Source organism: Neospora caninum, chromosome VI, assembly GCF_000208865.1.
Source record: "Neospora caninum Liverpool complete genome, chromosome VI".
In the NCBI taxonomy this organism is placed as follows: domain Eukaryota; phylum Apicomplexa; class Conoidasida; order Eucoccidiorida; family Sarcocystidae; genus Neospora; species Neospora caninum.
Window position 1 is genome coordinate 1,542,549 of NC_018392.1, and position 13,192 is coordinate 1,555,740.

Consider the following 13,192-nt stretch of genomic DNA (forward strand, 5'->3'; position numbering starts at 1 on the left):
CTGGACCCTGGACGCAGGCAGACGGAGTCCGAGAGTCCCCGAGCGCCGCTACTTCGGAGTTTTTGCACGCTCTCCGGGTCCACTCGAGAAGCGTCGCTGAACCTGACTCGTCTGAAACGGAGGTTCTTCTGGCTCTTCTTGAAGTTTCCCTCGCGAGTGCAGCCGCGCGACACTGTTAGCGGCCTCGTCCATCTACGCGTCAAAGTGAACTGTCAAGAGACCCGAAGGACATCAGATGGCGACCCGGGATTCGACATCCAACAGGTCGAACGGGGATTTCTGCTGCGTCCCTCGCTCCCCTGGGCCCCCACCGCCCACTCTGCCTTCGGAATCTGGGGCCTCGTCTCCTCGCGCCGCCTCTCGGCTTGTGCGGTCTTCGGAGCTCTTCGGCGCGTACTCGACGCCGCCCTGCGTGGCGACCGGCTTCCGGTCCAGCGGCGTAGCGCCTTCGCGAGGGCCCTCGCCGCCTTCCCCCCTGGAAGCGCCTTGCCATGTGTCTCCCTGACGCTCTTCTCTGGGCTCGACAGCGCCTGGCGAATCTGCACTGGATTCGCGGGCTGCGTCGCGGGAGACAGTCGACGCGACGCTGTCTCGCTTCTTCTCGGAAGCGACAGCGCGAGGGGCGAACTTGTCGACGGGCGCATGGGCCGCCTCGGGCGTCGGGTAGAAGGCGGCCGGGCCCGCACGCACTGGGTTCTCTGCGCAGGCTGCGCGCAGCAGGCGCTGGGTCGGCGCGATGTTCTTCTGCACGCGCCACTCGAGCCGGTCTTTCAGCACGCAAATGATCGCCTGGTGTTTCGCGTCGATCGCCTCAAACTCCTCAGGCGCGTTCTGGAGCTGCCGCCAGCGCTCGCTGTTTGCGAACGCGTTCTGGAGGCAACGCCCTCTGCACGCAAAAAGACGCAAAAACGCCTTTCTCGCCCATCTCCCGAAAGCAGAGGAATCCGCAGCCCGCAGGAAAAAAGTGTGCGGCCCATGCAAGCTTCTCGAGAAAGCAACGGGGCGAGAGAAAGCGGGCGCGAATCGAGATGTCGGATCGCTTACTGAATCTCGTCAGTTGTGTCGACTGCAGCGATTTCTTCGTAGAGAGGAATGATGATGAAGCGAAGAAAACCTTCTTGGCCCTTGGGAAAGTCGGCGTGTTTCCTCCGGTCAAACATTGGCGTGATGGTGCGGCCTAGCCACGAAACACCGCGGAAAGCCGGAGCGAACAGATCCAGGAAGAAAGCACCGAACGCAAAACCTTCACACCCCACCACGTCATGGCTTTACCTAGATTGCAAACAAGCATTTAGATATATTATTGTTTTTTGCATGTAGGTTCCTTCCCGATGTACAGAGAGTAGTGCACATACGGAGTAAACGCGCGTTCTCCCTGGACACAGGCACGTCGGTGGGTCTCTGTATCTTGAGGGACACACAGGTGGATACTGAAATCTAAGAAAGGAAGACAGAGAAAGACAGACACATATAAACACCTATGCATCATACATACCTATATGCATCCAGAAATATGCATATCCGTATCTGTGTGTATCGGATGGAGAAAGGTACCCCACGTGGCCGCGTTCCCTGGGAGGAAAAGTTCCTACATATGTGCAGTCGCCGTCACGCACAGAACTCGCATCCCGCGAGCTCTGCCCTCTTTGTGTGCACAGAGCAGCGAAGGGGACAAAGTGAAACATCCCTCGAGAAGACGAACCTTGCGCGAGTTCGATGTCGCCCTGTTCGTAGAACTCGGAGGCTGCGCGGTACGACCAGCTGACATGGCTCTCCCACGAGAGCAGGCCGTGGCTGACATCGCCGCCTTTGATGCACATTCGCAGCAGCATCCTGAAGAGGAGAAAAAGCTCGACAAGGAAGTTCGTGGAAAGACGCGAAAAGCAGGCGCCTCCCCACGACGTGTCTTCCGCCAAAGTTCCTTGTCACCCAGCCGGTTGAGAGCCGAGCAGAGGGGGGGGGGGATACCGCGAGAAACTACTCGGAGCAAAATCCTTTCCACGGCCTCTTCTCTCAGTGTCTCCTTCGTTTCTCGCTCTCGTTTCTTCCCCCCTCACGCCTCATGCAGATGCCGAGGGCCCCATCTACCCCCGGAAACGTGGGAAATGGAAATGAGGTAGGCGAGGCGTCCGGGTCTTGTCAAAAGGTTTGAAGGAACTTGTAACAAATAGTGCAACCGTTTTTCCTGCTGTACATACATATCGTTTTTAGTTTTGTTTTGGACTCTAGGCAACGCTTTACAACGGGGACAGCAGTTCCTTACGACACGTCGTCGTCGTTCGTTCGGCAGAACTCCGGCGAATTCCGACGAAGACGGAACTTGGAGAGCGTCTCGAAGTGCATCTTCATGTCGGTCGCGAGAATGAGATCGATCATGCGGTTTCGGACAATCTGAAATTCCTGGAAAACACAATTCCACGCCAGAGAACAGACAGGAGCAACACAAAACGTGACACAGACACCGCGCGCAGAGAGTCGAGAGCCCAGACGGGAAAGGGGGAGGGCGCGAGAGTGTGCTCGAGAAAATGTGGAGATCTTCGACTTGTTGAATTCAAAAGAAACTGTCGAGCTGTACACACCTGCCTGTCGCCGGCTTCTAAGATATCAGTTCTGAGAAAGGGTGAAGTGCAAAACCGGAAAGACCACCGACGGAGCAAGTCGGGACGAGTCATAAAAATACAAGCAGCATATATACAGGCACATCTACGTAGTACACCCTGCGCTCAAACGTCCATTTACACGCAAATCTACATACTTAGGGATAGACAGAGGTAGGCAGATCGATCGAGAGACACACGAGCCTCGCACGCCGGGCGGTTTAAAGCTGCCGACCACAGAAACCGAACGGCTTTGAATCGACAGCGTCGTCGAAGACAATCACAAGATCGTTCGCCTCCCTCAAAGAGCGCATGCAGCTGCATGCACGCATCTATGAATATGCAAGAATACGCGGTTCTATAGGGTGTGCGTCTCCTGTGTGATGGCGTATTCTCTTTAGAAGGGAAAAGAACACAGATTCTTCGTTTCCTTGGCACTCACTTCCGGTGAGAGATGCATGAACAGATTACACTCCGGCCTGAAGAGCAGAAAAAAAACACCGGAGAGGAGACGAAGTGCAGGTGCACGCCGCGGGCCCTCGCACAAAAAAACTCCCCTTGAAGAAAGTTCTCAATATATAAGGCCGCATGCAGATGGTCACGCAGGCAATTGCACTTGCGCCATCATCAATTCAATGCGTGAAACGCATAAATATATGTAACTGCGTGCTGCACACCTGCAGATTTGTATATATGCGTAACTGTGTATGCAACTCCTCGCACATCTGTTTATGTACACATCGACCGACATCGACATATATATATAGAGAGAGAGAGATAGGTACAGATGAGTATGTAGGCCGCATAGTTGGGAAGAGTGCGTATCCGTCTGCTGGCGAGCAGGCGTGCACACACATTGGGAACATCCCAGAGGCAATTCCCGCGCAGGTGGAGTAGTGTGTCGCTGCTGGCTCCGCCTGCGTTGATGCGGCAACTCCATATGCTCAAACGCGTCACCTCCGGCTCCAGTGAGCGCGGATATCCGAATATAAGCCGGTATCCGACTGGGCGCATCTGCTTAGGCGGGAGAACACGAGCAGCGACTTGCCTGGCGAGGATCTTGAAAGTGAGGCTGGCATGGAAGTTTTCGAGGACCGAAATGTCGTTGTAGATGATTCCCTGAAAGAATGCGTGGGAGAATCAACTCTCAGAGCACGTCCGCCTGCTTCGAGGCGAGAATCCTTTCAAACGTGGACGTAAAACCAGCAAATCCCCGAAAGACTGGCGCGCTCACAGATGTGCAAAGGGCCAAAGACAGCCTAGACGCGCACATGCACGTTAGTCGCATGCACACACACATATGCAGGCCGACGCCTGCAGGCCGACGCATGCAGGCGCCGAGACCCAAAGACCGACGTGGACACAGGTGGCGAAACAGGCACCGTCGCAAGGCTTCCATGGACAGACAGAGACAGTTCTGTGTGTCCCCGCTCCGTCTGTGTTTTTGGAGGGTGATCCACGAGAACATCGCCGTGGCGAGAAACATCGACAAGGTAAGCCCCACGTACCCACACTACTACCCCTTTATACAAATATCCCCATATGCACATATGCATGTATACGTATTTGAGTATACATACATAAAAATAGGTATATGAATATCTAGAATTCGGTCGATCTCTCCCGTCAGATGCACGGTTTTCTCGCGCTTGCACGATCGACAGCGATATCCACAACTTACCAGGGGAGACCGACTTGCGATGTAGAACGCGTTATTCTTGCCTTGGTGACCAATGTCATGGCAGAGAGCAGCGACGATCAGAGCGACGAGGTCCGGCGCCGTGAGGCTGAAACCGGCGCAGAAATACAGAGAAGCGAGCCGCCGTGGATGCGCGCGTCGGCACAGGCGACCTCTGGGAACAGGCGTCGGGTCTTCTCACGCGTCCCCCGCGCCCGAATTCGACCTCAGACATTCAATCAGGAGCCTCAGGCTTTTAACACCGTCAAACTGCATGCTCTGCCAGGCACACGCGGCGAGCCGCGGCAACGACGGGCGCGCGTCTACTTTCCCGCAAACACGAACCACACAAAGTCGTAACACCCCGCAAGAGCTCCAGAGAGCACGCAGCCACGATAAATGCAAATACTCATAATAAATAGGAAGGAGGTCGAGCGGGAGAAGATGCATCCACATCGAGATGCACAGAGACGTTTACGTGCGCGAGTGCTGATGCGGATAGACATATACTGGCATGCTGTTTGCACACCAATTCCACGCCTCCACGCACGCATATAAAATACATATATATATATATATATATATATACATGTATATATATACATATATATATGCGCATGCAGAAGCGGCACTTGACGGGGGCCCGGGCGTCTCGACCTCTCCGAGAGGCTGCAAGTGCTCTCTGCATGTCTCGCGCAGACGCTCGGATCCCTTTTCTCACCTGCTGGCCAGCTCCAACTTCCTGGCGAGCCAGACTGTGTTGTGGGCGACCTGCGCTCCGTGGAGGTGATTGTGATAGATAGTCGGCTGGTAGCACATTTGCGCAACTTTCCTGCGAGCGAGGCACAGACGCACACACTCGGCACAGATGCACACACTCGGCTCGGCACAGGCGCGCGCACTCGGCACAGCTGGGGGAGTGGGACGAGTCACGAGTCGCTGCGCTCCGGAGCGAGAACACACGGCAACAAGAAAGCGGGACCACACCACGGCGGCGTGTCGCGAGCTATGTGGTCCTCTAAACGCGCAAAGGTTTTTCGGCGCGACTCACATGAAGTTCTGGACGACGCGCTTCTCACATTCGAAGCCTTGAACTTTGCAGAAAATCAGATCACTTCCCACGCAGTAGAGACACCAGCCCTTGCACTGCTGGTCCACCTGCACGGAACGGGAAGAATCGGCAGCTCTCCACATCTCCACGCATGCGCCGTGGCATGCAAATCGTATATACTTCAGGTGTGCACAGACTATGAACATGCACGTTTCGAGTTGCGGACGAATGTGTGTGTGTGTGTGTGTGGCCCATGGGTTGTGTGTCCATATCTTCTCGAGCGTTTTCCTTGTTCGTTTTTCTCCGTTTGTGGTTTTGACAGGTCTTTGAAAAGGTGGGCACAAACGGCAGCGTCGCCCGCGTGTCCCGCGTCGCCTCGTGCTGTCACGCTTCGTTTCCAGCGCGGCGTCTTCCTTGTCCGAAAGACCAGAGTCACTTACGTCGATCATGCTCAAGTTCCACTCGATGCTAACTTTCCGCGAAAGCATGACGTGCTGCAAAGGACAGGCGCCAACAAACTCGCGCACTCACGCATGCAAACCCCCTCGAAACCACCGAAACGAACGTCCCGGACGCGAGATCCTAGCCACGCCACCCGAGCCACGCAAGCGCTGTCGCCTCGCTCTGTCCAAAGACGACACATCTCCTCTCGCTCACCAGGCGAGCAGCAGGGAACTGCGGGAAATGGGAAAAAAAGATGTTTCCTGCGTCTTGGACCCCTTTTCTCTTGGTTCCATCGCGGTTGTCGGCGCTGTAGGCGAGATCTGATTGCGGATCGCGAATGTCGACAATGGCCCACAAGTCCTCCGGGCACTTCACGTGGAAGCTCGTCATTTCCTGGGCGCCCAAGTCTGGCGCATGCGGAGACAAAAAACAGACGCGGAGACTCGGCGCCAGGATGCATCCGCGGTTAGGAAACGACGTCAAACGCGGTAGAAAAAGAGTGGTGTCGGAGCGCCTGGCTCCAGCAGCTACACGAGCACGCGTTGAACGGGTCCGCCGGGGCGCGTTCGAGTCCGATGGCCAAGCCCGGGAACGAGGGCAAACCGACGCGAAGGCGTAGCAGAGAGAGCGAGGACAAGATGCAGACGACGAGAGAAGAACCAAGAGTGCAAGAGCAAAGCAGAGAACAAGAGTGGGGGCACGAGAGGTCAAGGAAGGCGTCTCCGTTCCACTGTCTTACCAGAGGATTTTGTGAAATCTGTCATAAGGTCGTCATCGTCGTCGGAAGCTGCCGAGGCGGAGAGAGTCAGTTGACCAGTGCTGACAATCCCCCGAGATGTCGTGCCCTCTCCGCGTGAGCGAGCGCCGATGATGTCCATCAAGTTCTCGCGGATGCCTGCGTCGCCGTCCCCTTCCTGTAAAAAAGAGGCAAATCACACAGGATTCGCGCGGGAACGGACGGTCGAAACGCACCAAAGAGGCAGAGGGAGACAATAGAGGAGGAGCGCCAGGAAGAAAGAGGGAGAGAACGAAATTGACGACAACTGGGTCCAAAAACGACTCCAGATGGGTTCGTGGGTTCTCGAAGCAGAGGAGAGCAAAGTGACGACAGATTGTGTCGAGATCCGGCAGAGCTTCGCGTTTCGCCCCGTCTCGTTTCATCGTTTTTTGCAAAAACAACGCGAATGAAAGGCCCTCGGTTTGCCAGTGTGGAGACCTTTTGAGAACGGTCACAAAAACTCACGCCAATGCGGAGCGCAAAGAGATCATCGCCAGCAGTCAGAATCATCAAGCACCTGAGAGGATCGACGAGCCGCAAAACAAGACAGATGCACGCAGGTACACCAAAGTGAGTCCCAATGGGGAAGCCTTCGCCGCCACTCCAAAATCAAGTCGACGCACTCAGTTCCACAGACGTACACACATGTACACAGGCACATGTACATAAAATATGTATAGATATATATATGTATATATTTGCACAGATACTTTGATGTATGTGTACGAAGCTGTATTGACGTATGTATCGCCGTGCGCAAGCACACATGCAACTCTGCTTCTAGTCCTGTTCCGAACCGTGTCCCTGCATGCCCATCAGGTTTTTTCTGTCTCTTGCGAGGGCGTCAAAATGGCCGAAGGATGGATGAACGAGAGCAAAGTGCACGAAGCCCGCCGGAAAAGAAAAAAGAGCAGCTACGTACGTTTGCCGCGCGCGTTTACGGTTTCACGCCTAGAACACAAAAAAGATGAAGTATAACCTTAATGCAGTAGGATACTGAAATCCAACACGCTTAGCTGTCTTTAAAGTGGTGGGCGCCTCTTCAGGCTCGAGGCGCACACAGATTGCGCGTGCGGGTGAGAACAGAGAAGGGATGGAGCGAACCTGATGAGCATTCCCTCGGACTCGATGAGATCGGTGCATTTCTTGTACTTCATTTTCTTCCGAGCCCGCCGAATCTTGAGTCCTGCCTGAGAAAAAAAAGGAACGAGAGCCGCAGAGCCTGAGGACGGTCGAGAACGCGCGCCAGACTCGAAACGTGGACCTCTCTTTGTCGGAGACAGATTCTGTCTTGGTCTTGAAAGCGAAGGGAGAGATCGAGCATGCTCTCAAGGTGCGAGGCAGGAGCAAACGCGAAGTGTGGACTTTCGGGGAGACGCCGCGAGTGTGCGCCGCCTTTTTCTCGGAGTGACATTTCAATAAAGTGGTTAGACCCACGTCACGTCACCGGTACGCCGGCGGCAAAACACCCGCGACTCACGCTGGGAAAAAACAAAAATCGTGACACAACTCGCCAGGCGCGACGAGAGCGGAGAACGGCAACTCGGCAGTACGCATCCCACGAAACGGGAAAACGGAGAGCTGACCTCGGAAGGGGGGGGGGGGGGGGGGACGAGGAAAGTCTCGACACAGAACTGCCGCCCCGCGGCCAGAAAGCAGCAAAGAGTACGAAAACCCAGGGGAGACGGCCAACGAGAAGTCTCACCTCGTTAATCAACAAAATCAGTTCTTCCACGAGAGTCGCCGAACCAGACGCGCCAGTGGCCTCCGCGCCGATGTCTTGTCCATACCGTGCACGCTGGGAAGCGCCACGAGAGCAAAACAGAGAGGGGAACGAAGGCAAGACAAAGATGGGGCGTAGCGTAAGGAAGGGATGAGGGCAAATGCCATGAGGACGTGAAAGTCGAACGGGTAAACGACCGGTATATCTCAGGAGCGGACGACAAAAGCGACAAAAGAGGCGCTCCGGAGTCGACAGGGGGGCGAGGCAGCTCGGAAAACCGGCAGGAGACAGAACGCTGCGCCTTTCGCTTGCCACGAGATTCGCAAACGCCAGCGAACAACGGTGTAGAAAAACGACCTGGGACGTAGTTCTCCCTTCCCCGCGATTCGGTGTATCCGACGACTGGCGGAGACCGCTGAAAACATACCGGGCCGACTCTCATACAGAAAAAAGCATATATATGTATATATATACGTACATATGCATATCTGTACGAACGTTCACATAATTACTACGCATTGAGGCAAAGTGTATCCATATATGTGCGTACTGCGACAAAACAGGGTTCTCAGCAGGGCCAGGCTTTGGACGGCCGCTAAGACGCTGTGGGTACTGTGCATGCAGGAGACTCGAGACAGGAGAGAAGACACACGCAGAAAAATCTCAGACGCGGAGATTACGCGATAGCGAGATGAGGGATCACGAGGAACGCAATTGCCCATAAACAAATGTAGACATAGGCTGATGCATGCGCAGAGAATCGCCGAAAACGGACGCCTCACCTCGCGCTGGAAGAAGAGAAAACGACGTAGACGCTCCCCTTTCATAGCGTGGTACAGAGCCACCGGAATAACGCTGTACGTGTAGAAGACAGAAGCGAGGTACCTGAAAAGAGGAAAAACACCGTGACGGATACGCATATATATCCGGGATTATGACTAAGGAGACCGGAAGTCCTAAAAAAGTCCCGAGGGCAGCGCTCGAGCAGGGAGCACCGTGCTGTCCCCAAGCTCCCCGCCTAGACGGTTTTGCATGCATTGCCCTCTCCTCTAAGGTCCCCCCCACCCGTCTAACGACGAACTCTGTCTCTATATACGTATATTTGCTTCGGTAATGAATGCTTCAGGTCGGCCTATGTAGGAGGCTGGAAACGCCCACACAGTATCCGCGAACAGACTCTCGCCTCTAGAAAGAGATACCGCTTCAAATGGAAACAAGCGGAGTCAACGGATATAGAGTTATCTATTTCCATCTCCGCTCGCAAGAGTGCCACGCCGAGTTGACAGCGTGAACGGAGCGATGAGATAGAGCGGGAGACGCACAGAGAGAAGGGAGTGACGCGCAACACTGTGGTGCACAAAAATAGATCCCCACACGCAGAGTAGCAAATATAGATGCCAGCACTTGTAAAAACAGAAAGATATTCGGCGTCTGAGCCAGGCGCCACGTGAGCGAGGACTGCGCTGGATAAGAGGGGCGAGAAAAAAACGACGGCAGGACTCACAGGGAGTGATCTTTAAAAGCAAAGGCGAAGGCGACCAGAGCGGCAGTGATGGCCACCATGACGCCTATCGCCACGTAGAGGATCTTGCGAAGCCTGAGGAGAGAACACAACGCGGTACCCGATCCAGTCTTCCTCTCTCTCCGCTCCTCTTCTCTCTCCGTTCTTCTTGCATGGTTTTTCTCCTCTCCACATTGCCCCGTAGATCGCCTTCGCGCGCCTCTTCTGCTGCCTTGGCGCTCGCGCTCTGTCATGTGTGTCTTTCGTGTCTCGGCTTCTCTGTAGTTGTTGCAGGGGGGGGGTGTCGGACTCACCTGATTCCCGAGGAAAAAATCGTTGCCGTGATGAACAGAACCGCGAAGGCGAGGTATCCCTGAGACGCGACAAAGCCCGCGAGACCGAAGGAAGTGTCGAGGAGCGGCGGCGCGAGGCGGGAAGTCGACTCGCCGTAGTCGTGGATGATGTACGGATTGAAGCCAATCCACACGGCGACTACCGCCCCAAGGGCGATAGGGAAGATCGTCGTCTGTCGAGAAACAGAGACCAAACGAAAATCACCAGGCGAAACTTCAGCGGCGGCGCACGCGAGCGCGCCCGTCGGGCACATGCACGTGGGAGGTTTCCTATTTAACAGGAGCGCGTCGCCCGCTGGTCGGTGTGGGGTGTTGGAGCTTGCAGGAAGATGGAGTCGCTCTTTTGTCGAGATCCCGAGAAGGTAGAATGCGACGCATCCTAAAAGAGTACTCTCTTCTCGGTTTCTGCCACGCTTCTTGCGGTTTTCCTTTCCTCCGCGGATCTTCCGGTGCCTCACCATTCCAATGGATGCGGTTCCAAAGTCTTCCGTGAAGCAAGGTCGCCAGTGGTACGCCTCGTACATCGGGATGGCGCCTTCTTCAGCTTTGCGGAGCGCCTTCTCTTTGCGGTTGAAGCGCTCGACGGAGGTGCCTCCCGTGCGCCTCCAGAGGAACACGACGAAGATGCTGATGGCGGAAATCACCCAGGAGACGACAAACGGCACGACCATGCGGCGGCTGCTCGCCACGCCGGGCCGCGTCAGCACGCACAGGCAGTAAATCAGAAAGGTGCAGAAGATCCACGCAGCGTGGAAGAGAAGCAAATACCCAGACAGCGCCGGACAGCGGTAGAGCGCGTAGGACCGCTCCAGGTTCTTCGACGAAAAGTAGCAAGGGATCCCCGTGACAGCCATGTCGAAATATTTCCGGTCCTCTGGAAAGGGCCGTTCAACGAAAAGGCGAAAGCGTCAGCGACGCACGCAGGGACAGACGACGGAATGCGAAGAGAAGAGAGGAAGCACGAGGTAGAGCGAAGTGGGGGAGGGGGGGAATCGCCCAGAGAGAGGGTGGCCGAGGGAAGACGCGGAGGAGAAGCAAAAAGAGAGGCACAAGGCAAAGAAACACAAGAACATCACACACACACACACACGGTCCTATCGTGAGTTCTTCGAGAAGGACATCAAATATCTGGACTACGAGTCAGTGGAAACTAGAGGGAGCGCGATCGAAATCGCGTGCATCGCCCTACGAGGGGTCACTGGAGTGTCTTTCCGTTTTAGAGTGGAAGACAGGAGTGCAGAGGAGCCCTTTTTATCTCTGTCCGACTTGTGCTGCATTCTAGGTTGAGATCTTCTCGAGATCGGTTCAGAGCGGTCCCGAGGAGACCGAGCATTTCTTCTCACGCGCGGGATCTTTTCTGCGCGTTTTTCTTTCGTGGCTTCCCCTGACTCTCCGCCTGTGCTCTCTCCACCCTTTCTCTCCCCTCTGTTGTATCGGGGCCAGCAGACCTCGGCGTGCCTGTCTCTGGCTTTGTCTCCGAAAAACGAGCGTATGCAGCTCTCTTTCTCTCGCCAACATTTCGCATCCCCCCTGAGGCTTTTTTGGGTCGGCCCGTCTTTTCCTCGCGTTTACCTTCCGAGAAGAATTTGTAGACAGAGTGTTTGGACCATTTGAGGTAGAGCGCCTCGAGTCTGCCTGTGCCGCGGTGGTGCCAGGGAGTGTCATCCACTTCCAGCGTGGCGTTTCGCTCCTTGTTTTTCTCGGCCAAGTCGAGACCCTCGTTGGTTGCGCGGCGCCCGAGCTCGGCGCCTCCGTCGACCAGAGAGCCTTCCACTCGGACAGGGACGCCGCGTTTCGCGCTGCCGCTTCGCTCTGCTGCGAAGTTGCTGTCGGCGACTCCGCGGATCTTTATCGACATCAATCTGTCGGGTTCGTCTTCCACGCCAAAGGACTGGATCCGCAGACCGCCGTCGCCGTTCACGACGCTTCCGCCGGCCCGAGACGCCGTGCCCATGACTGTTCCTCCGCGGGAGTCAAGTCGGACCGTTTCAAAGCTCAGCTTGTTGCTTAGGTTTCGGCGCGACTTCTCCGGTCCTGCAGCCTGCGGTGAAGCCGCAACTGCCAACAGCGAGAGGCCGGACTCGAGGCCCCGCAGCACGCGGGGAGACGTGCACAGCCTCGCCACCGCGGCGAGGCTGCCTCCCGCCGCACTCTCGGTCTCCTCGCCTTTTCCCGGGTCTCCAGACACGCCGGCAGTGCGCAGCTGCGTCGGGCAGTCGTCGCCCAATACGCTCGACTTGAGCGAGAGCCGCGCCGAGCGGCCGCGGAACTTGGTCGAGGCCAGGAAGTCGGGACGCTCCACGCTCCGGTTCTGGCCGTAGGTTTCTGCGTCCGAACGCGCTCCGGGGACGTCCGGGTGAGAGTCCGGAAGGCCGGCAAGGACGAATCGACTCGCCAGGGTTCCTGCCCCTGCGTCAACTCCTGCTTGCCCGTCTCCCGCGCCATTGAGTTCCTCTGGAGATCCGTCGCCGTCTGCTCGCTTTCCCGCGCGCGCCGCGACCCGCGTGGCGGCGGACTTGAGGCGTCCCATTTCGCGGTGGGCGCGTGAGCTGAGACGCCGAGGCGAGCCGCGGGGCGGAGAGCGGGGGAGAGTGGGAGTGAGCGGAAAAGAAGGGACAAAGAAAACGGAGAGAAGGCAAGACGAACGGCGAGGCGAAACACCGAGGTCGGCGTGCAGGTGTGTGCCGGCCAGAGAACGGCGGCGTGGCACGTGGGTAGCTCGGCTGCTGACGCGAGTCACGGGCGAACGCTACACAGAAAAGCGGGTACGGGAGCGGGCGATGTGAAGAGCGGCATCGTGGACGGTGAGGCGCGGCAGAAGACTCTGCGTGGATCTACGCAAAACTGTTGGGCAGCTCAAAAAACTGAGAACCGTCCTTGCGCAAAGAAGACGTTTCGGACAGCGGTGTGGAGCTTGCCGTTACGGGAACGGCGGACAAACGGAGAAACTGACGAGGCATACCTTCTCCAAGACACAACCGCTATGGGACAAACGCAAGACAACTGTAGCTTCGGCGCTTTCGTGCGTTGGCTTAGGAAACGGAACTGGAAACCCACGACCGGACCA

The 13,192-nt window shown here is 56.3% G+C and overlaps 1 protein-coding gene across 1 annotated transcript; it reads right to left on the reverse strand.

Moving 5' to 3' along the window:
* Positions 1-231: 231 nt before the first annotated feature.
* Positions 232-12,655, reverse strand: NCLIV_017300 (putative 3', 5'-cyclic nucleotide phosphodiesterase; the record flags this gene model as incomplete). Its single annotated transcript, XM_003881922.1, has 19 exons — positions 232-886; positions 1,045-1,177; positions 1,703-1,833; positions 2,264-2,400; positions 3,453-3,716; positions 4,279-4,384; positions 4,997-5,107; positions 5,327-5,433; positions 5,767-5,820; positions 5,984-6,177; positions 6,510-6,684; positions 7,014-7,065; positions 7,653-7,738; positions 8,254-8,346; positions 9,054-9,156; positions 9,776-9,868; positions 10,087-10,298; positions 10,584-10,999; positions 11,698-12,655. 19 exons carry the CDS (start codon positions 12,653-12,655, stop codon positions 232-234), a joined length of 4,080 nt encoding a protein of 1,359 aa, XP_003881971.1.
* Positions 12,656-13,192: the final 537 nt, after the last annotated feature.